This window comes from Micropterus salmoides, unplaced genomic scaffold (genome assembly GCF_014851395.1).
Source record: "Micropterus salmoides isolate LMB-PRFRI ecotype aquatic unplaced genomic scaffold, ASM1485139v1 Ms_hic_scaffold_4, whole genome shotgun sequence".
Taxonomy (NCBI): Eukaryota; Metazoa; Chordata; class Actinopteri; order Centrarchiformes; family Centrarchidae; genus Micropterus; species Micropterus salmoides.
This window is the reverse complement of record NW_024043372.1, coordinates 22,433,437-22,456,540: the sequence shown is the minus strand read 5'-3', so window position 1 is coordinate 22,456,540 and position 23,104 is coordinate 22,433,437. Positions and strand designations below refer to the sequence as shown.

Genomic DNA, 23,104 nt, shown 5'->3' with positions numbered 1-23,104 from the left:
TTCAACAGTGGTCGAAAATGGCTAGCTAGTTTGTTTATGTTTCTGCAAAGTTGTTTTTTTTCTCCTTTTTTTTTTATTTTTAACTACAAATGGGTGACAGCATGTGCATTTTGGCCATTTGCCAAGTCCTTATACTGTACTCAAGTGTACATTTTAACAAAAGATGTGAGGTTATGCAAAACAGTTTCTTCAGTTGACTTTTGTTGGCACAGATTGTTAGCTGTCAGCTTCGTAAGTCAAACCCCTAAGGTGTAAACAACTTGATAGTGAAATCACTTACTGTAATTTGAATGCATCTCATCAATTTCCTTCTCAGACAGACTCTTTGAGAAAACCATGACCTGCAAGAGATTTGAATTGACATACACATCTACATTAGCATTAACAATCAATGAAAAAACATGAGAATATTTGAAAAGCCCTATATAAGGATGGTTTAAGCCAGCAAACAATTTTCCTACTGTAATGGGAAATGGGTTTCATTTATAACTTTTTCCCGGACCAATGTTTCTCCACAAAATGGACTCCATCCTTAAGCCCTAACAAACGCAATGAATGCATTTCTACCCATCTCCCACCTTTTATGGACAATATAGCCAACAAGCTGTCAATAAACATTTATTCTACAACACCACTAGTAGTAAAAATAACCCACAGGGTACATTTAAAAATAAAAAATAAAAATACAATTAAAGCCCTTGACATATGCATTTAGTGATCATGACATGACATATCATGACATGCATTTAGTACGCACAGGTTTGGCTTTCCCCTGCAGCTGATTCCTGATCTTCTCATTGGCCTCCAGCTCTTTGGCAATATCTTCAGCTGTTGATGAATGAAAGAGAAAACTGTATTACTCTTGAGATTACACATATTGCCTGATACACGAATTTCTATCGAACACATAAAATATTTCAAGGCTCAACTTTTTTGCAACTGGACCCACTGGGCAAGTGGGTTTGAAACTTGCTGGCCAGAAGACAAGTTTTACTGTCCCTCCTTCCAAAAATTATTTACAGTTACAATAAAGTTATTTATTTCAGTGTTACAACAAAACCAAAGACTTATAAGTTATGTTATTCTGTTAAAATGTTTAATCGGTTATTAAATATATCCTGGATATAAAAAACTAAACTAAAATGTAATCACAGTTAAAATTATAAAAAGTCCATTTCCCCCTAAATAGGACCATAATTTACTCAATGAACATCATGTTTGGGATGGGATTAGAGAAATAACATTTGACAACCACTCATCATGTAACTACAAATCTGGATTGGACAGAGGTGCTCGACATGAGCTGTAAAAGCAACTGCAGGATGTTGAGTTTCTGATTTATTTTTTTTAAACAATAATGTTCGGGCCAGTGAGTTGCTAGTTCAACTGTCCCAACTTACTTTCTACTGGCCCTGTATTTTAGTTTTTATAATCAAATTTGTTTAAATTGGCTCCAGTGATGCGGACACTTCGTTAAAACAAAAAGCAGTAGAGCACGACAAGTGAGATTAGTAAACTATTCGCTCATGACTGCAAAAATACAGTATTACCCTTACAGTATATAAAAGGCCAAATGCCCTCACCTGATTTTGGGTTTAGAGAATCACACTGAGCATTGTATACGTGGACAAACTCCCGGTGTCTTTTGATCAGCTGGTCTCGAGAACCCAGCACTGAGAGGTGGCATTCCTTCAGCCTCCTCTTCAGCTCCTGCAGGGAAAGCAGGTTGTACACAAGCTTCCCCATTGGACGCCTCGCCTTGCCAAGGGAGCTGCAACAGACATGTGAACAGTTTTTTTTCAGTAATCACCAGATATTACTTGACTTTGCCTGATATTAATATTAAATAAAATACTGAAACATCTGCAATTCTTCATTATCACTTTAAGGTCGACTCCAGATTAAGCATTTTGCACTGCTACATAAATGTGACCAATCGTTACCAGAACCTCATATTTGCTGCGTAGGTCATTACTCATCCAAGCTATGTTTAAAAGCCACTCACAGTGATCAGGCTCTGAAATTATGTCACAGACCCAGTCCACTTCAGCAAGTTATGTAGCAAGATTGATGGTACAGTACAAACCGCTTACAGTGAGCAACCACTTATATGGATGAAAACGCTTGGGACATAATTTAGATAATCAGCGATGCCTGCACTCACAAAGCCAATAAGCAATAAATGTCAGCAGACACATCTGCAGGCAGATACTTCAGTGGGGCTGCTGTGCAACGATGTTTTAGGAAAGTGGTGGAAAAAGTTAGTTTGGAGCACAAATTTCCTCAGTCATCGTCGTCTTTTCTAAATGTTATCATATTTTTCCTATATGACAGCAGCTCTAATCTAAAACCATTACTGGATAATATCAAATACACACACTAATGGACACCGGAACGGGCTAGTTTTAATCAGCTTAAATTAGCCGTGACCAGTGAACGGAGCCGAGCAGCGTCAAATGTCCAAACTTTACGCATGTGCTGTGCTGGACGGTGTTTTACGTCATATCACAGCGGCACAGACAGTAACTGGGCCATAAAATAAAATACATAAAGAAAAGTAGCCCTATTATTGTATCCAAATGAAACGGAGTAAAAGTAATGATTTTTATATAAAGATTTACTCAAATAAGAGTAAAAGTATGATGCATTAAAACTACTCTGACAAGTACAATTTACTTAAAAAATTTGCTTGAAAGTGTAACCTATTACTAGCAGGGCTTAGATATCGGCACTGGCCAATGAAAAGCCCACCCTGGTTGACCACTACAATCTACAGTGTTCATTTTTTTGCAAGCCGTCACATGCTTAGGCTCTCTTCTTATTTTTACGAGGTTTTGGGACTGCCAGTGACAACCATCCCTGCCTGCTTTTCCTAATAGCTCCCTGTGTGTGTGCGCACGTGCGCGCCATGTAATATCTTCCTATACTGTACTCACATCGTCATGGCTCAGTGAGTTATCTTGCCCTCCTGTTCTGCTCTGCTGCCGTTTAGGGACTTTTACAGTGCCTAATTATCGTCACCGCTCTCTCACAGCAGCAGGCAGGTTATGTGAGTGGAGTGTAATTCTTTCACCCTGGCCATTCAGACAGGTCTTGGAGCATGAGAGGCCCACGTTTAAATTAGTTAATTGCAAAGTTGTCTGTTTCATTACTTTATATTCATGTAAAAAATATTTTAGATGGTAATTTGCATGAGAAATACAGAAAAAAATTTGGTTAGAATAATCACCACTTATACCACCACCACCACAATCACCACTTCTAGTGATAAATTTTCCCCTGACAGACATGATCAATTGCAACAATTACAATAATAGCAGCAGTTCCCCCATTTTAAGCAAACAAAACTTACACTTTTAGCTTTAGTTTACAAGTCTACAAGTTTCAAAGATAGAAATAAATCATTTTCCTCCACCCAACTTCATCCAGAAATAAAAATACAGTCACTTTCAGTGAAAACTATCTTCTTAGAGGAAGAGCAGATAATCGACTTAATATGTGCACTTTTTCTGCTGATCCTACAATGTTAACTGTCGAAATCTGCAGTTATGATAATTTTAATGTTTACATTTTTATATTACATTTCCTTGAAGTATACACTTGTTAGTACACTTGTTCTGAAAAGTTTAATCTCGACATACCAAAAGGGATATCTAGTGTAGATCCAGGACATTTACAGTACATCCCAGCCACAGATGTTAACACATAACTGCTCCTAAAACCTTTGCTTATGCCAACATTTTTAATTATATTTGAAAGCCACAGCGTCTCCTCAGTAATAGTATCAGAAAAAGACAATGTGACAAAGATCAATGCACATCGGTACAAAAATCTAACAAGTGTCTTTAACATATATCCCACCTCCCTATAGAGCATTACAGCTTAAGCAAACAACAGCAGAGAGCCTTCATTTAAGTGATATTTTACCTCCTCAAGCTTTCCTTCTTCTCTCCTCTGGTCAGACACATGTCCAGATGCTTGTTGATAAACTGCTGTGGCACGCTTACAGAACACACAGGGCACTCCACTGCAAAAACACACACACACAAGAAGATATTATTAAATATACATCTTAATTAAAAACAATAAACCACATTTTGGTGCTATGAATCACATTATATTCCACTGCAAATCCAAACCACTCCCCTAGCAGCACTAAGAAACGGTTTATTTAATATCACACCACAAAAGCAGCATTTATGATTGAAATTAAACAAATGAAGAGCAGATCCTAAGATACCCACAATCTAAAAATAGCAACACCTACTGACCAACAGCAAAAAAAAAAATTATTTTGCTTAAGAGCCACAGCAGTGTTTTTTTTACCCCCAATAACTACATTTGGTACCACAAACTAATGTCAAATGTTTACCATACATTTTCATATCCTTTCAGAAAGAAAACTATGAAGACAAAAAAGAAGGTCAAGACTTCATAATCAGATCGTCCTTGAATGTACCAGCAGGGAGTTTTCAAATAAGTTCCCATACTCATCAACTCCATCACCGTATGACACAAAAATGGCTTTTACTCAAAAATGGTATTTACACAAAAACAAAGGTGACTTATTGTTTAGTGTAATGGATTGTAGTAAGCAAAATTAAAGTAAAGAATCTGCAATTTGATTTTTTTTTTTTTTTTATTAGTATCATCCTGCAACCTTCGGGGACATCACTCTGGTTGGTTTAGGGACACAAGAAGCGGCAGATTTTGTAAGTGGGCTGCAGAGGACAAACAACAATAACACCAAAGTAGGTTGACTAAAGTCCGTCTTTGGTGTAGAGTGTTTGAATCATATATTTAGTTTTCTCAGCCCTCCGACCCACAAAGCTGTACTTGACCTTGTTCTTGTCCAAAACTGTCCCACCGATTGCCTAACTGTTACTCATCTACACGTCTGACCACTTTTTCATTTAGTTCACGGTATGCCTACAGGAACAGCCCATTGTTCCAGCACCATTGGTCTCACACCGCCGCGACCTCCGTAACCTGTCTCCCACTCACTTTGCCTCAGTGGTGGCATCCGCTCTACCTTCCCTCAACACATTCTCCTCATTCGAGGTCAATGATGCCACACAATCTCTTTGCTCTACGCTGAGCCCATGCATGGATAGCCTGTGTCCTCTATCCACCAATCCTGCCCGCCCGAACCAGTCCCACCCATAGCTAACTGATACCATCTGTGGGCTCCGTACTAATCTCAGAGCCGCTTAAAAAAAATTGTGAAAAACCAGAGACCCTGCCGACCTAAAGGGCTACCAACTGCTCCTATCCTCCTTCTCAACAAGCATCAGTGCTGCCAAATCTGCGTTCTATAATGACAGAATACGCAGTGCCACTGACTCAAAGAAATTATTTTCCACTTTTAAAATGCTACTAAATCCTCCTCCACCCACAAACTTGTCTGCTGATACCTTTGCTGCCTTCTTCACAGGAAAAGTGGTGGCTATAACTTGTCAATGTCTCCCTCCATCTCCCGCGGGATATGGTGCAAAAGGCTCAACACCAAGGCTAATATGTAGCAGTCCTACTACATCATCCTCTGTCCTCCCAGGACAATGGCACTTCACTCTCCTCGTTTACTCCTCTCACGGAGAACGAAGTATCAGAACTCCTGACCCATAGCCGTCCCATTACACGCTCACTGGACCCGATTCCTACGAATCTCCTCCAAGCCAGATTTTCTACTCTGGTCCCAGCAATCACTCGTGATAAAATACCTCTCTGTCTTCAGGAACCTTCCCGACCACTTTCAAAAGGGGTCGGGTTACACCCTTGCTTAAAAAGCCCTCACTCGACCCAACTCAAGTTGAGAACTATCGTCCAGTTTATCTTCTACCATTTTTATCCAAAACTATCAAACGGGCAGTATTCAAACAGGTCTCAGAATTCGTTTCACGGAATGACCTCCTAGATCCATATCAGTCTGGTTTTAAGAGTGGCCATTCTACTGAAACGGCTCTTTTGTCTGTAACAGAAGCCCTAAGGTCAGCTGAAGCTGCAGCCCAAACCTCGGTTCTTATCCTGCTTCACCTATCAGCTGCCTTTGGCACTCTCAGCAATGGGCATCTCGGGTAAAGCACTCCTGTGGTTAGAATCCTACCTCTCAGGGCGTTCCTACAATGTTTTGCGGCAAGGACAATTATCCTCCTCCCACTGCCTCTCCACAGGGGTACCCCAAGGCTCAGTACTAGGGCCCCATCTCTTCTAAATTTACACCACCTCATTGGGGCCAATCATTCGCTCACATTGCTTCTCTTACCACTGTTACGCAGACGATACGCAACTCTACCGATCCTTCCCGCCAGATGACCCCACCGTCTCGGCGCGGGTCACAGACTGTCTCTGACATATCTGCATGGATGAAGGCTTGCCACCTTCAACTAAACCTCTCTAAGACTCAACTCTTGGTCATTCCAGCCAAGCAATCTATCCACCATAACATCAAACTACAAATTGGCTCCTCAACCATCACTCCAACCGGGGTGGTGAGAAACTTGGGTGTCATGACTGTTGACCAACTGTTCTTTTCAGACCATGTTGCTGCTGTCTCTTGGTCGTGCCGCTTTGCTCTATACAACATCAGAAAAATCAGGCCCTACCTCACTCAGTATGCCACCGAGCTTCTGGTACAGGCCATGGTTACCTCTCGCCTCGACTACTGCAATGCCCTTCTAGCAGGTCTTCCAGCTTGTGTGGTGAAACCTCTACAAATGATCCAGAACACAGCAGCGCGTCTGGTTTTTGATCAGCCCAAAAGACGCATGTCACTCTATTACTGTGTGACCTCCACTGGCTACCCATGGCCTCCAGAAACAGATTCAAGTCACTAATGCTTGCATACAGAGTAACTACTGGGTCTACACCCATCTACCTAAACTCCATAATACAAGTTTACGTTCCGCCTGGAACTGCCATCGCTTCACACAAAGCAATCCCAGTCCCGGCTGTTCGCATCTGTGACACCACGATTGTGGAACGATCTACCACACGCTATCAGAGCAGGGGCGTCCCTCTCTAACTTCAAGAAGCTCTTGAAAACTCATCTCTTCTGAGAACACTTCCTCTTATAACACCTCTAACTCCTAACATCTAACATGCACTTCCTGTGCTCTTCTTCTATCCCCTACAATTATCTTGTATTGATTGCACTTTTTGTTAACTCTTACTTCTTTCCCTAGGTATTTACCCCATTGATGCAATATGTGCCATTAGCGCTCACTAGTATTTATTGCTGCTTTTATTAATATGTATTGTCAGTTGTCGATCTCGTGCTGTATTTTAACCTCTGTTAATGATTGTATGCTGTTCCTCAAATGTAAGTCGCTTTGGATAAGCGTCTGCCAAATGAGTACATGTAATGTAATGACATCATTTGCTGTATTTGTCTGTCTATGTTTGTTGAATAGTTGGCATCAGACAAGTGACTATTTCCAGACAAGTTAACACATAGCTCACAACGCGGCACTCTTAACCTACAGGTAGCACAGCTTTACCTTTGATTACGGGCTTTACTTCTTGTGATGGTGATGAGGAATGCGCTATCTCAACCCCAGTGCTGATATTGTACGAGGCGATGTCCTCCTGTTTGACTGACATCAAACCCTGGATGGAGGCCTCCTCCACATCTATCGGCTCTTCCTTCACAGCCACTGGTACTTGAGCGGTTGCTGAATGTAAGTCATTTGCATTTGGGGTAAATGTAGTCTGTATTTTCTCCAGCTGAACACAATGCTTGGTTGCTTTAGTGGGAGATATTTTAGGCCTCTTCTGGAAAAAGTGATTCAAAACAGAGCTGTTACACTTCTGGCCCCTATCTCTGGGAGTTTTACATTTGACAGCGGAAGCCGGGGTCTTCGGTGATATTGGAGGAGAGTCAAAATTTACTTTTGACAACTGCTGCCTGGAAAAAGAAGAAAAGCAAAGTGCACGTGAGTAAGAACGTGTGCAGCATATGATTTATGTAGAGACACACCTATTGAGTCCATTATGAAGAGAAGAGCGTTTGTGCCAAGGAATACTGTTGACAGTAAAGTGAGCCCTTTGAAATTAACTGCATCTGCCCAATTATCTCGCTCTATAGAAAAAAGTGAGAAAAAGTAGACATTTTGGCTAGAGTCTTAGAAATGTGGAAAGCAAACAAATTGTACCTGGGGCCATTACTTGGCAATAAAATGGAAGTAATGAGGTGTGTGATGGTGTGATGTTCTGTTTTCCATATCTAAAACTTATTTGTGATTACTGTCCCCATTAGAGTAGGTTTGCACGCACGCACAGAATGATTTTGAAGAAATGTGATCTTCACCCACCATTCATCTGCATACAGCCAGGTATGATTGGTCATTCCACTAAAACTACAACAAATTATTTTGATCTAAGTGTAGTATATTTAGAGAGGGTAAATAAAATAACATGTAAAATAACAAAATGTCAATAAAAATAACCTACATCACCATGAGTTATGAAGTGTAAGGTTTCTGGTTAAATATATTTAATTGTAAATTTGTATCCGATTGTTTTCTTTTAATGATAACTGCACTGTTACTCAACACAATCTGGATAGCCATTAGTTTTAACTGTTTCTGCCTCATTTGAGCAAACAGGCTTTCCCCCATCACTTTAGTATGTGAAATGGTTTTAGATGCTGCTCTACCCCACCAGTTAACTAGCTGTTGCCACGGAGAACACAGCGAATCAGACTGTATTTTAGAGATTAAGTACATATTTAGTACACCATGTGTTTAAAATTAGTAACACACATCACCCCATACTTTATTCTGGCATCATTATTCTGAGTGCTAAATGACTGAACAATTTTTGAACCTCTTCTGTTCGTGAACTCATGGTTCCTCTGAGGTCTGTTAATGGTGGGAACAAGAAGCTGGGTATATTTTCTCCTGGTGACAAAAACACTACCATAAAAAGGACTCTTATGATCAGCAAAGTAATTAAATTTCAAGTGACTTAAAAGTGCCTTTTTGACCAGCAACAAACAAAAAGAAACACCTCTTTAAACAATTTCACGGATAAGACAGTAACCGAGTACCTATTTCATTGGTAGCATGTTCTTCCAGGACTTGCACCATAATATAAAAACATATTCTATAAATCCTCTTCAAAATAATGCTCTAAATATACATCACAGTTCAATCTGATTGTATCTGCAATTAATTATTCAGAGGGAGGAAGGAGACTCAGGTATGATAATAAAGAAACCAAGTCTTTTGGGGGTTAAGAATGAAATAGTTTAGACACTTCTAAACCAATGTTTTAAACATTACCAGCTAACAATATATGATGCAGGACACAAAAAAGAATCATCTAAAATATAAGATAAAATAATAAGAAAAATTTAGACTTTCAGAAGTACACCAACATTCACTATTTGAATGAGATACTGTATCAGGGGATAAGGGCAGAAGGTCAGGCATTTTGTTTGAAGTCTCATGATCTTCCCTGTCTAGACCTGTAGTAATCAAAAGAGCCAAAAGCAAGTCAATACCGTCTACTGAAATTATACCCACTGATTGAATTTAAATTGTTCCATCATACTGATTCCCTTTAAAACATGAGGAATAATCTTTTATAATTAGAGGTGGCAGTTAAGTGCAAGGAGGACAGCTACTAAAGCACTTTTAAAGCTGACGTTTGTTGACCACACTCCTTTGGACAGTCACACCCTCTGTGGCACACAATTTCATAATAGGATTATATGACCACCTTCTCACAATATACAATATCTCAATAATTATTTAACCCTAAAATGGAATTTCAACATAGAGTACTTTAATCACAATGGGAAATGTAAATCAAACAGGTTTTAAGCTTTTTGTATTTAAAATTAATGGAAATTTTATAAAAAAAACGGCAGAGGTATGAAGACACCGGCACACTACAAACAAAAATTGCTAATTTCAAGGAAACAAGTTGTACCGTATCCAAAACAAAAAAGGGCATTGTGCCCTTAGTGATAAAATCGATTCAATAGCAGTGTCTGATGTCTCACGGTAAAAGCACCACTTCTACCTAAGTAAATGAGTTTACAGAGTGAGAGGAGACTAAGATCGCTTGTTACTGCGATAACATAAATGTGTGGCACTGTGATAACAGCTAATGGTTTGCTAGACGAATAGGCCTCTAGTTTAATGGCAGTAAATTAGTGCCATCAGCCAACAGACGCCAGTGCAGCATTTTCCAGTTTCACAGTGAGAAATGTGAGTGGCCCAATGAGAGAAGCCTCTCACAAACACTCGCTAAAGCAGAAAATGTAGCAACCACATGGACAGATGCCAGAGCAATTTAAATATTCTCCCCTGTGTGACTCCATGCAGACACGTTTTTACACGGGCCCATGTAGGGTATTTGTTTCAGAGCAAAAGGAACTAATCCAAAACTAAAGAAGTTGTTTGAGACAAGTCTATTGCTAGATAACAACGCCGTTTTATGACAGAGTCACCTATCAAGGAATCCCATTTTTCAGACGCTCAATGCTAGACAACAGGAAATTAAAAAACGGGGGAAAAGAGCTTCAGTAGAAGGCACTCATTCGTAACAGTGATGACAATCAGAAGATCTACAGCTTGAAGGGAGACCTTTCAGAGTGTTGATAACATTGTGATTGATGGAAGGTAGAAACATCATGGCTTACTGACCATTAACAGCACTCAGACATTATATTGACACTGGTCCAGACACTGAACAAACAATTCTGATGATTTCAGTTGTTTGTCCCCCCCCCCCCAGGATACAATGCTAACTGATGAACAGAAAATGAGCTAGATTTAGTCTAGCAGGCTTATTTTAATCTATCTTTCCTCAACAGATGCTACACATAATGCACCCTACACATGGATGATTCATAAAACTCACGTTCATAGACAGTTTTCTATTTATGAAATAGCTAGAGCAAGCAAAATGTGCCTCCCCAAAAAGATGTGTGTTCTGTTATGTGTGTTTGATATTTGTATTGTTATTACTGAAACAGAAAAAAGAATAACAAGGATACAGTGGGGATTACAGGATGAAAAAAGAGGTGTATGACAGTAAACCAACAGGGATAAATAATCCCAGGGGATGTGGTGACCTACTGTATGTGGACATATCAGTTTATTTCTCTTGTACCAGTCTGCCTAAGACAACGAATGAATGCAAGCATGTGGCCAGCGCTACTAATAACAGGACACTCAACTTAAAGGAAATGTTTTCCTACACTGTGATAAGTGTCACTGGAGAAGAAAAAACAACTACATTTAAAGTACCAACAAATTTCCTTAAGACCAGCTCTGGGTAGTGCTACCTATGCCTACATTATGCTGTAATGAAAAAAGATCATCCCTAAAGCTACACAATACACACAGAAGTATAATACAAGAAGAACATTGAATAACTTCAGCCCATTAAAAACCCTATTTGATTTACAGAAAATCCTTAAATCAGAGGTAGATTACTGGGAGGCAATTCTAAGTGTTTCTCTAATGCTGGTAAATTGAAGTAAACTGACATTGGTTCCCTTGTGGACATACTGTAATCTTGTCAATAACAATGGCATCCCCTGAAATCTCCACAGTCATTGTTTTTATCTTCAGTTCTTATAAACATATAACGATACAAATTGGTGAGATTCTAACGTGGTGCACCTGTGCTAATGTATGTGGATTGTGGCGTCTTATGTCCTTGTCTTCAAATTTTGCAGTTTTCATTATTCTGCTGGTCTATCTCTCAGGGCAAAAATATTTTAAAATAATCCCACTAACTATACAAGCTTTTGTATGCAGAAGATGGCTGTATCAAAATAAATTGCTAAGATCCTTGTCCGCCATCTGTGCTGGTGTGCAAAATACCCCCAAAAAATACTTGGATTTAATGTTAGATGATAAATAAAAGTGCCATTGCTCATTAAGGGCCAACAAGCCAGTAACACAGTGACTCTGTTTGCTGACCTGTTTATGTGGACAAATGTGGTTAGGGTGGTATTCTTTTTCAAATTTTCACTGTATCACTGATAGCAGTACTCTGAATTCAAAACCAATACCAAAGCAGCAGTTTGTTCAATATGTATGTTGAATCATGCTATGCAGTATATTTAAAAAATTTTATCATTCACCAGATACAGTTTTGGAAAACATTTAGTGGTGATGCAGGGTGCACTTTGGTCCATTTACAGAGAAAGTTCAGACACAAGACACTTAAATGGTAACCATGTATAACGTGTTGTACGGACTACCTTGCAGCTTGAAAGTTTACGACCAAGTCATCCAATAAACGGTTATTTCTTAGGTCTTGTTCTGTTGCTTGCTAAACAAAAAAGAAAGAAAGAAGAAACGAGATGTCAAGGAAACCTGCCTGCTTTATCAAATTAATACAATGAAAGACAGATGACCTGCACTGCTTCATCTTTATTAAGGTAATGACCCAGATGATTATATAAATACAACTTGGGGGCATAATTATGAATGCTGATAAGTTAAGTTCATACTTACTGTATTGCAAACTGGACACTGCAACTTATAGGAAAGAAATTTTCTGATGCACAAGGAGCAAACTGTTAAATGAAATGCAAACAAAGTCTATGTTATACTTAATCTAACCATCTGCTATTCAGTGACAATTTGGACTGAACAATACATGGGAAAAAATGTTCTCTTTAGTGCACAACTGTATTTAACACACATATTAACAGGGTCTAGTGTGGCTCAATCAGGATGATCGTGCACTAATGTACAACACAAAGCAAAATTCAGATGACAAGAAGCAAGCAAAGCTTACATAAATAGGTGCAGGCAAAGACGCATCCACCAAAAATAACTTGCTAACTAACTAATAACAATTCAAGCTATATTTGTATAAGCACACATACTGCAAAAACACACCGCTCATTTGAAAATACATCCGTTATTATTATTACTGCTTTACCATTTTTATTTTATCAGAAGAAACAAAGCTGCATTTTGCTGGTTTGTACAAGTCACTCAATGGTTTTGCCTTTATATACTGATAACAGTATCATAGCTAACTTTACTCTAAAAGCTGATCCACTTCTTACTTACAATTGTGAGAGCATTTAGTCATCATTGAAATATTGAGGAAGTCGAAGCAAATGGGACACCGAAGCAGGGTATCAACATTCTGCAGAAGAGAAAAACCACAGTGAAAAAAAAGATAATACTCATGAAACAACTCAACTATTAGTTGTCTGGCAGAAAATAAAGCAGCCTGGCAATAATACATATTACATGTGTTGAAAACATGGCAGGTTAGAAGAAAGAAATACAGACAGTGAATAATTTTTGGGGGGAAACTAATCTAGCATTAACTTTCTTACTAGAGTAACTGCATTGTTACATCACAACTTCTCAGTCAATGCCAGAGATGGGGACTCCAGTTTGAGACTCAGACCCGAGTCGCACTTAAGTCTCACACACAGTGACTTCAGACTTGACTTGAGACTCGTCCTCAAAAGACTTCAGACTTGACTGGGCCTCGAGGTGCGGGACTTGTGAACAATGTTTATTTTTAGGAAGCATCTGATGAGCTTGCTCTTATTCCCCTCCCTTCCTTACCTTTAAGTACTAACGTAACACATACTACGTATCTGCCGCGGCCACACGTGAGAGAGGACAACAAACTCCGGCAGCTGCATCATATACCTTTAGCTTTAAAACTTCATACAACAATGCCCAAACAAAGAAGTGCTGAATGCAAAATAGGTTAGTAACCTGAGTTTAGTAAACAGGTTTAGCTCAGCATTTGCCATCTAACGTTAGCTTGCTTCTTGCTTTAGCTACGACCTATCGGACGGAGGTTAACACAAACTGTCGTTCGTTATGAAAATATGAATGAGCGTTTGTTTGCTTGCCAAACTTATGGTAGTCGATTAATGTAATAATTTATGTTGAGCTGGATGCCATTACGTTAATTATTAACATTGGCTGCAAACAGGTTACAGGTTTATTGTTGATCATGTAACATTACAGTTTTATTTAGTTAACGTTACACTGGTTTGAGGGTCTGGGGTGTGCTGACTTACAGTAGTTTATAAGATGTCATGCATTGCACATTACATGGTTGTGCTCTGTAAGTGAAGAACAGGTTACAGTTACAGAATCCCTCATAGCTATGCAGTGTTTTAAGCAGCCTGGATTGACGCAGCAGGTGATACAACATTCATTATAATGTGACTTGAGACTTGACTTGGACTCTTGCTCAAAGACTTGTAAGCATCTCTGGTGACTGCTACACAAGACCTCCACGGTGATTTAGGGTAACTGGATGGTGTCACTTCAAACAGCCAGCTAACCTACATCCTTTGACATGTGGTCGTATGTTTGTGTTTCACAACAACATCGCGTCGCATTTGGTTCATCGTCATGATGCTGTAATGTTACAGAACCCCATAAATTGTCGTTACCTGACATGAACACCTATCTAAGTATGTTCTGGTAACGTAAATGTTAAGTTACCGTTGGGTAACGTTAATTGTTTTAGCATGTAATTGACGTTAGAATTAATATGTTTTAGGTTGTTTCGTTTGACGTAATGTTATTGTTAGAGATCCTGAATGGACAGGGTTCCAATGTGACATTTTATATTATGATCAAATAACGTTAACGTTTACTGTAACGTTAACGTAAAAAAAACTTTCTTAATGTGTATAGGGTTAACGTAAGTTTAATCGCAAATGTGTTGGTTGCATTGTAAGTTAGCTAACGATTAACGTTAGCTATATTACATTAGGTCATCTTATCAGTCAACTGTAGATAAAATACCCTGGATCAATAGTTCTTTTATAAGTATTTCTTATCTAAATTGCTTTAAAGTTGTAATGTCACTCGTTAGTTAATGGACTAACGGTTAACAATGGATGTAGTTAGCAAACGTTAACTGTTAGCTGTTTTCATTTAGCCAAAAGCTCCTAACCATAATGTTAACAAAACAGGTAAGTTACATTTCAAAATAAATAAGGTTACACAATACTTACTTTAAAACATGCAAGGCCAGGTGGTAAATCCGCTTCAGTCTGAAGGGCCATATCTAAGTTAGTCACAAAAAGCAGCTATTTGAGAAAGTCGCAACACTTGCTGTTGTTTCAGTGATCAGCAGTCCCGCTCGAAGGGGTGCACGACGCCTCTTACGTCATTTGACGACTTCCGCTGAATTGGAGCTCAGATTTGTGACGCTGTGTTATGGACCAGTCTGTCAAGGGTGTATCTCATGCTGCGTTCCAGGCAACTTGGAACTAGGAAATTTCCGATCTCCAACCTATGTCTCCAACTAGAAAAACTATCCTGGAACGCCACTTGAAGTCGGATTTCCTACTTGTGAACTCGGAGAAAAAATATGTACCCCGACTTCACGAGTAGCATCTGAATGACGTCACAAAACAATGGCAGCTCCCATGGAAGCATACACTGTAAATGGTAAACCATAAACTAAAAGGAAACAAAAAGTATATTTACATGTATAAATTAAAATAATACATATACGATCATATAGTAAAACCTGTTCTGCATGTACATTGATGTAGAAATATGTTAGGTCTATTAGGTAGCTGGCTACAGTAAAGACTCTCATAAAGTCATCTTCTCTGCATAAAAGTTATTGTTAAAAATGCCAAAACATTAGGAAGTGTAATCTACAACACTGACTGACTTGAGGGTTACCAACTGATGTAGCTAGAGGGGCACACAATTAACTAGTAAGTATAGGCTATTTATGTCAGTTGTTGCAGTTAAACTGCCATCCTTTGAAGTAACACCTAAAACCCTGCTTGTCACGGTCAGCCATGGTTTTTCGTTCACTTTCGGCGTCATGCACCAACATGCACCTGAAACTCTTTGAGGTCGGAAATCAGAAGTTTCAACTGTGAAAAATACCAGTTCCGACTAGTGTTGTGTCGTTCAAAGAACGTTTTGTTCATAAGACCTAATCGTGTGTATGACTCGCGAGGAACGGATTGTCTCAGTGAGTGATTCGTTCATTTTCACGCATGCGTGAAGGATCTTTGACTCTTACGTTCACTCGTCACACGGCAGCTGCCAGGGCTCCGTCAGCACAGGAAATAGAATTGATTAGTTCAGGACTCTCAACTGTGGGTCTGTTTGAGTCGTTCATTTGTCACGTGACAGCTCGGCTACAGGGCTGCGGTAAGCAGGCAGCACAGGAAACAGAAGTGATTAGTTCACGACTCTCAACTGTGGGTCTCTAGGTCTGAGTCGTTCATTTGTCACGTGACAGCTACTGTGGAGCAGGAATGAACTACTCGTTCACTGCTCACATGGGTCCTCCTCAGTCTTTCGTTCATTCGGCAGGCTGAGTTACTGCCAGCGCCGGAGAATGAGAAGCAGGTCGGCTGTCAGGTAACAGTCACTGGACTAACATATATCTAATATCTATTTTGTGACATTTAATAAAGCATAACATTATTACATCACAGTGATGTTGTGCTAAGTTATAGTTTTAGCACAGCCGCAGTAACTTTAGTCCTGCTAGTGTTTAACATTACAGCTAACAGCTGATGAGAGTTGTTCTGGGTCCGCTCCTCTTCAGAGCCCTGACAGAGTTCTACCAGGAGCCGAATTACCTCAGAGGTAGTCTCCTCTCCAAAACAAACAGACCCGGTCATTAAAACATTAAAACACAGCCACATAGCAACGTTAGCATTAGCCCTGTAAACAGCTAACAGCTGATCCAGGTCCGCCAGAGCAGAGAACGCAACGTAACTTTTACTTTTTATTTACCAACATGAGCCGTGCTGTTGTTTCACAGCTCCTGACTGGTGAACAACCTGCAGTGTTTGAGAGTGATGTGCTCATGTTTGTTTCTCTGTCTGCAGAATCTGGACCTGATGTGGCCCATTCTGCGTCCAGACCTGCCTTACTGCTGCGTTTATATGTGTTTATTTCTCTGTTCCTCTCTCTGTGCTGGAGTTATTTATGAACTTGATCCAGATTATTATTAAATTGGTTGAATTTTAATAAGAGTGTGTTTATTCAGATAGTGTATCAAGCTTATTACTTCAATATATTTACTGCAAATCTGATATTAATATTTTACTCATGGATAGGCACGTTAGGCTACTGTATGAATGAGCATTTTAGAGATAATGATAGTAATTATATACATAAGCCTTTGTATGGCTGGTCTGGTTGTATAATCAGGAAAGATTGTGAAAATGGAAGGATTTAGCCGGAGTAGTGGTGATTACATATTGACAACATATTTCTGTGGTTTTTACATGGTTTGAATTTGGTTGTGGGCCCAGGGGGGCCCAGGGGGGTTTCTATAATGATGATATACAGTAATCAAGAGGTGAATTTGTGCATTATACTTTGTCAAATAAAACAAGCCAGGCAGCTTTCTGTGTTTGAGAACGGCGCTGTTTTTTAATCGCCCACTAGAGGGCTGCAGCGCCGCAATAACCAGCCTAGTTCAAATGAACGAAATGACTCAAAAAAAGATTAGTCCATTTTAATGAACGAGATTTCAATGAACGAGTCTGTCAAAAGATTCGAACTTGCCATCACTAGTTCCGACCGGTCTCGAACGCGGCATTAAAGCCCCCTCCAGCCAGTTTTAACCATGGTTTTAACTGCCGTTTTCGGTTAACGTTCTTTCTCAAACAGAGAATGGGGGTGTGGTTAATAGTCGGACGTAATACATTACCATGTGCGCGTATCAGCTGTTATCAATCATACAGTCGATAGTCCTGTCACGCACTGCACATGATAACTCCCACTACGTTTTATGGTGCGCTCAGGGGCGCCGAAAATTTAGGACAATTCCAAGGGCCTTATATAAACCATTATCATTGAGTATATATATTTCAAATATAATAAAATTAATGATCTCTTTGTTTATAGCAATAAAAGTTCCCCATTGACCAAAAAGTAAACATCCACATTGACCAACCACCCCCTGTATCTGCCTGAAATGGTTTGGTCCTGCCTTAGCGCACTGATCAGTGAGGTGTTTAGTTACAGTCAGTAGATGCCCAGAAATACAGTGATCACAATGTTGCCTAGTAAACCAAAATCTGGTTTTCAAAAAAGGAAAGAGAGAAAAGACAAAGGAAAGGATGTCAATCTGTAACCCAGGTTTTCACCAAGAAAGGTGGGTAGCCTTTAGTCTGTGAGTGGTATTAACCTTTTGGCTTAATGTCCATAGTGAAATAAGCTAGCTAGCTACAGACTAGTGTTAGCCTACATTTTATCAACATTTAATCAGTGCAGGGAAACATTTAGCAAGATATTCATATTAAATCACTGTCCCCGCCCCTTTTAGCAGACTAACAACAGATTAGTCAGCAGCACCCCAGTCTCCCAATAACTGTAGCCTCCCTGTCCCAGTGAAGAAAATTCCTGGCAGCGCTGCTGGGTGCACTTACTTTACCGCGGGGGTGTGGGGGGTCTATTACTCTGTTGAACTGTATGTAAAGACTTATGATACCATTTCCTCCGCCGATGCATTGGTAAAACGACCGTCAGTAAAATGCATGTTGCAGACTGTATATAAGACAGTTCTGACGTTTTCTGTCATCTTTCCTCCAACACCGCACGCACAAATGACATAATGAAAATGAACAGCACACTAAATCAAGAGGAGGAAACTAAAAAATAAAATGAAGACCCTCTGTTAGCTAACTTTCTGAAATAACTATGCTAGCTAACTACACCTGGCTAACTTAGCTAACTAAACTAGAAAGACAAATCAACATTCAGACACAGAGAGACATACCTACTGTAAGTTCTAAGTAAGTTACATGATTAATTGGTTATCTAGCTCACAACGATGTTTATTGGTTTGATGCTCTGACTTAACGAGGCGTGACAGTGCGCCTGCGCAAGCTTGGAGAATGACGTATAACTTATGGAATTACTATGGGCATACGTCACAACCCCGTTTTATAAACTAAGCAACTTTTGCAACTTTGAGCACAAAATTAAGCTATTTGTCAAAAAATATTTGGCGAACTATGTGGGTAATCAACATTGTAAGGAAATGACTCAGAAAAATATGAAATCTCATAGATTACAGTGGAGAAAACTGCCTGTTAGGTCATCATAATAGTACTTCACTTGTTTGATTAATCCTTCAGATGTCTGTCTGTAGGAATAATATTCATTTATATGTTTTAAAAATAAATATACTTGTGTTAATTGCCTAAAGAATTGGAATGAATTGCTACAAAATAACAAAGCAAAAGTCTGCATTGTATGAAATAACATTTTGGTACAGTACAATAACAATTTATAACACACTCTACTTTTTTAATATGTCCTTTGTAGCCTGTCCCTATTCCATTTGTTTAAATGAACTGTATGTTTGTATAAAGGTTGCCTTATGATTAAATGTCAATTAACTTTTATTTTTTATTGTTTTACCATTTTTAGTAACCGGCGATAGTGTTGGAGAACTTAGTAATACAGGATGAACATATGTGTTAACTGTTGTAGTGTATAAATTAAATACTATTTATTGGTGAATAGAGTCAGTCAATTTGGAACAATCTAAATGATTATTTAGTGTAGCTCAAGTCTCAACATGGCAGTAGAAACAGCACAGACAAACTTCAGCAAAGAATTAACTGAAGGATCCAAAAGCCATACTTTGTAAAGATTCATTTTTATGTTACCACTGATGGAAACTAGGCTGAATGAAGGAAAACAATATCATAAGACAAGAAGACTTCCTTTGATTAACCAAGTCAGGGCCTCAGCCCCATAATATAATCTCTGTTAAATCTAACTAAACAGGAAATCTGAGAGTGGAAAAGGAGTTTTCCATAGCATTTATCTTGATTGTGGTGCGTCTACTATGACGGGCTTGCTGCTCTTCATTTCAGCCGATAAGTTATCCTGGGTAATAAGTGTAAGTATCAAAAAAATATGGTATAACCAGTTCCAAGCTTACCATCAGAAAATTAATATTGTACATACAGTGTGTGGCTTTGACAGGTCCTCTTTGTCCCTTATGAGAAAGTCTTAAACTAAACAGTCGCTCCACATTTAAGGCACCGTGGAGCAGTCATAACATCTTGTCCTTGAACAGGAAAATGCTTAGCTGGCTTTTGAGGGGCCTCACAGACAGTGAGCATATACAGCATTTTCCCTTAAGAACCTTCTACACCAGAAAGCTCTCACCAGAGGCCCGCAATAACCCATAAAATCTCATTTTCTCACTACTCCGTGTATTAGTATCACTGTATATTTATTTTATAAATTACCAGAAACTTATATTCTTTTTTCTTTTGCTACGTTATTTTAAAATGTTGGTAGTTCTATACTCTTGATTCAATGCATTTAGACAAAGCATTCCAGAGCAAAGTACTCTTCCCCTCTTGCAGAAGCATATAACTAATATTCAGCATTCCAGGAGAAGATGTTCAGTGATTTAAATGTAAGACTTAGTATGCATGTATTCCTCTGATATTTTAATAGTCTTATTATGCACATGCATTTATGTTGGACCTTGTCACATCTGCACTTGAATGTGATTATCCAGTCACATGAACATTTATGTGCAGTATTTAGATTTGTCCTGGTGGTTTAGAGGGTGCAACCCCCAGAGCATTTGGCCAGCTAAGTCATTTCCCAGTGTTGCCAAAGCATTAATGGCTCTTTCCACAAGGCCTCTATAGCATTAACAAACCATTTGGCAACAAGGTTGTCCCTACAGAGGAGGATGTGACCACTTTAATTTGTACAGCTGTTCTGATGTTTATCGCAGGAAGTGTCACAGAAAATGACAACCCTTTGTAATGGACTGCTCTCTGTTGTCATCTCTGTTTGTTTTTTTAGGGAAATTATAATATAATTTTATTTAATTTCCGCCATTTATTATTTATTCTGTGACCAGTGTCACACCTGTTAAAAGTCTTTATTGAAACAATTACTTCAGTTATGTGAGTGTGTGTTTGACAAAAGGCATGGCTCATGCTTTGAATTCTGTAGTCCTGCACTGAATGAGTAAATGCCTACACTGAACTGTTTTAAAATGCCACAAAATATGAACTATACCGTACTATACTAATGCAGAATGGATATAACACAGACACATACACATACAGGATAGACTCAATGTCTGCTTTGCATCAGATTATTTAAACTGAAGGTTGACCAACCACTGTCCTCTTCAGGCATGCACTCTGCGGACATTCTGATGGATTTGGAAACTGGAAATGTTTAATCACTGGATGCTCAGCCAAGCAGTAATTACATGCTTATATTAGCAAGCTGACACGATGTACTGCATGCCTGCGAGACTCTTTTTTCAGGCATTATGTTACAAAATAAATCCATTACAAGTTGTTTCACCTGGGGTCTATTTCAGAAATGTTCTTTTCAGTGCAAAGTTGTGTTACTGATTGTGTGTGTTTAAGGATTATCTAGAGTATGTTAAATGTTTTCTTATATTTTGTTAGACTAAGCCTGTCATCAAGTTTTTTCCTTAACGAGGGCCTCTTTCTATCTCTCTCCGCACGTGGAGAAAACATTCTCATGATACCGATAATATCAAGCAAATGTTTAGCCAGGCATGACTTTCCATCATTTTTTCTAAAGAGTGCTGGTGAACATTTTTAGTGCATCTGGAGCCTACTCCTGTCACCTTCACAGAACAGTCTTTCTTATTTTAAGGCTTTTTGCAGCAAAAACAAAAGTTGTCGAGTACTACTTAGCTGAAGATGACTTTATAAGTTGAGTTCAAGGCATGTGTTGATCCAACAGAGCCCTACTCATGGACTTTAATCAGAACCATGAGCCAGAGAAGCAGTGTACATGTCACATGAGGGAGACATATGTGGGTTCAGCCTTTTTTTTGGTGAAAGGGAACATGTGTAGCTCTTTTATGTGGATTAAAACAAGCATCACGCACATTAAGGAAACCTTACTGAGGTTTCAGGTTCATGATTTTATGCAGGACTGTATTGGCCTGCTGCTGTTGAAATTGAAATGTATGTTGCTACAGACAGTGAGGAAATCTGTAGTGCCCTTTTCACTTCATTGTGTACCTAAAGCAAGTTCCAACAAACACACCATAGATGAATGTTGCATATTCATTAAAGAAGTGGTATTATTCTAATTTTCAGGTTCAAAATCCTATTTAGGGGTTGTACCAGAACAGGTTTACATGATTTAATAAATAAAAAAAAACATATTTTTTTCATACTGCACATTGCTGCAGCTCCTCTTTTCACCCTTTGTTGAGCGCTTCATTTTAGCTATAGAGTGATACTCTTGTCTCTAAATTATCTTTGTTGGGAGCTACACATGCGTAGTTCCTAGTTAAAGACTACTAGCCAATCAGAGGCAGAGAAGGGCCGGGTCAGTGAGAAGCCCGTAAACAGCTTCGATTCAGCTGTAGGCTTCATGTTGCTGACCAGCTTGGCAACATGGACTGGCACTGGTGGTCCCAATATGAAAACCAGGGAAAGACGCTTCAAAGCCAGGATCATACAGGCCCATTGCACTGACATCAGTCCTCTGAAATAATGGAAAGGATGGTCACAGACAGATTGGTTTATAAAGAAGAAGGGATGGTTTACACCAGTACAAAGTGGCTTCTGTAAAGGGAGAAGTACCAAGGATGCTGTAATTTCCCTTGATAGTGATATTAAGAAAGCAATGGTGAATAAAGAAGTATAATTTTTTCTTGATATTGAAAAGGCATATGACATGCTGTGGAAGGAGGGGCTTGTCATAAAACTTTAAGAGGCTGGAGTCAGAGGGCGGATGCTTAACTGGATACAAGATTTCTTGAAGGACAAATGCATTTTCAGATGGCACAGGTATTGATAATGGAACACCTCAGGGAAGTGTAATAAGTCCAGTCCTTTTCAACATTATGATAAATGATATATTTGAAGGAATTGGGAATTTTGGAAAATCTCCGTTTGCAGATGATGGGGCCATCTGAAAAAGGGGCAGGAATATCAAACAAATAATTGAGCGAATGCAGGTAGCACTGAACATGGTAACTAGTTGGGGTGAAAAGTGGAGATTTAAGATCTCAGTAGATAAGTCAAAGTACATAGTATTTGGTAATAAGAAAACTGAATGTGGTGGTTTATTTTTGTATGAACAAGCACTTGAGAGGGTAAAAGAGTTCA

The 23,104-nt window shown here is 39.1% G+C and overlaps 1 protein-coding gene across 3 annotated transcripts in view; it reads right to left on the bottom strand.

Annotated features, from left to right (window-relative positions):
* The window catches only part of rad18 (RAD18 E3 ubiquitin protein ligase), a 36,647-nt gene extending 21,513 nt beyond the window's left edge, over window positions 1-15,134 (bottom strand). For all 3 annotated transcript variants that reach the window (XR_005441464.1, XM_038696934.1, XM_038696935.1), the window contains exons 1-9: window positions 14,978-15,134; window positions 13,047-13,125; window positions 12,480-12,541; window positions 12,224-12,294; window positions 7,497-7,903; window positions 3,928-4,027; window positions 1,584-1,771; window positions 758-828; window positions 281-341 (exon numbers count right to left, since the gene is read on the bottom strand). Coding sequence is in view for 2 of the 3 variants with exons in the window: in XM_038696934.1 (XP_038552862.1) it covers window positions 281-341; window positions 758-828; window positions 1,584-1,771; window positions 3,928-4,027; window positions 7,497-7,903; window positions 12,224-12,294; window positions 12,480-12,541; window positions 13,047-13,125; window positions 14,978-15,028 (1,090 nt within the window). In the remaining variant the exon portion in view is untranslated. The remainder of the gene's footprint in view (window positions 1-280; window positions 342-757; window positions 829-1,583; window positions 1,772-3,927; window positions 4,028-7,496; window positions 7,904-12,223; window positions 12,295-12,479; window positions 12,542-13,046; window positions 13,126-14,977) is intronic.
* Window positions 15,135-23,104: the final 7,970 nt, after the last annotated feature.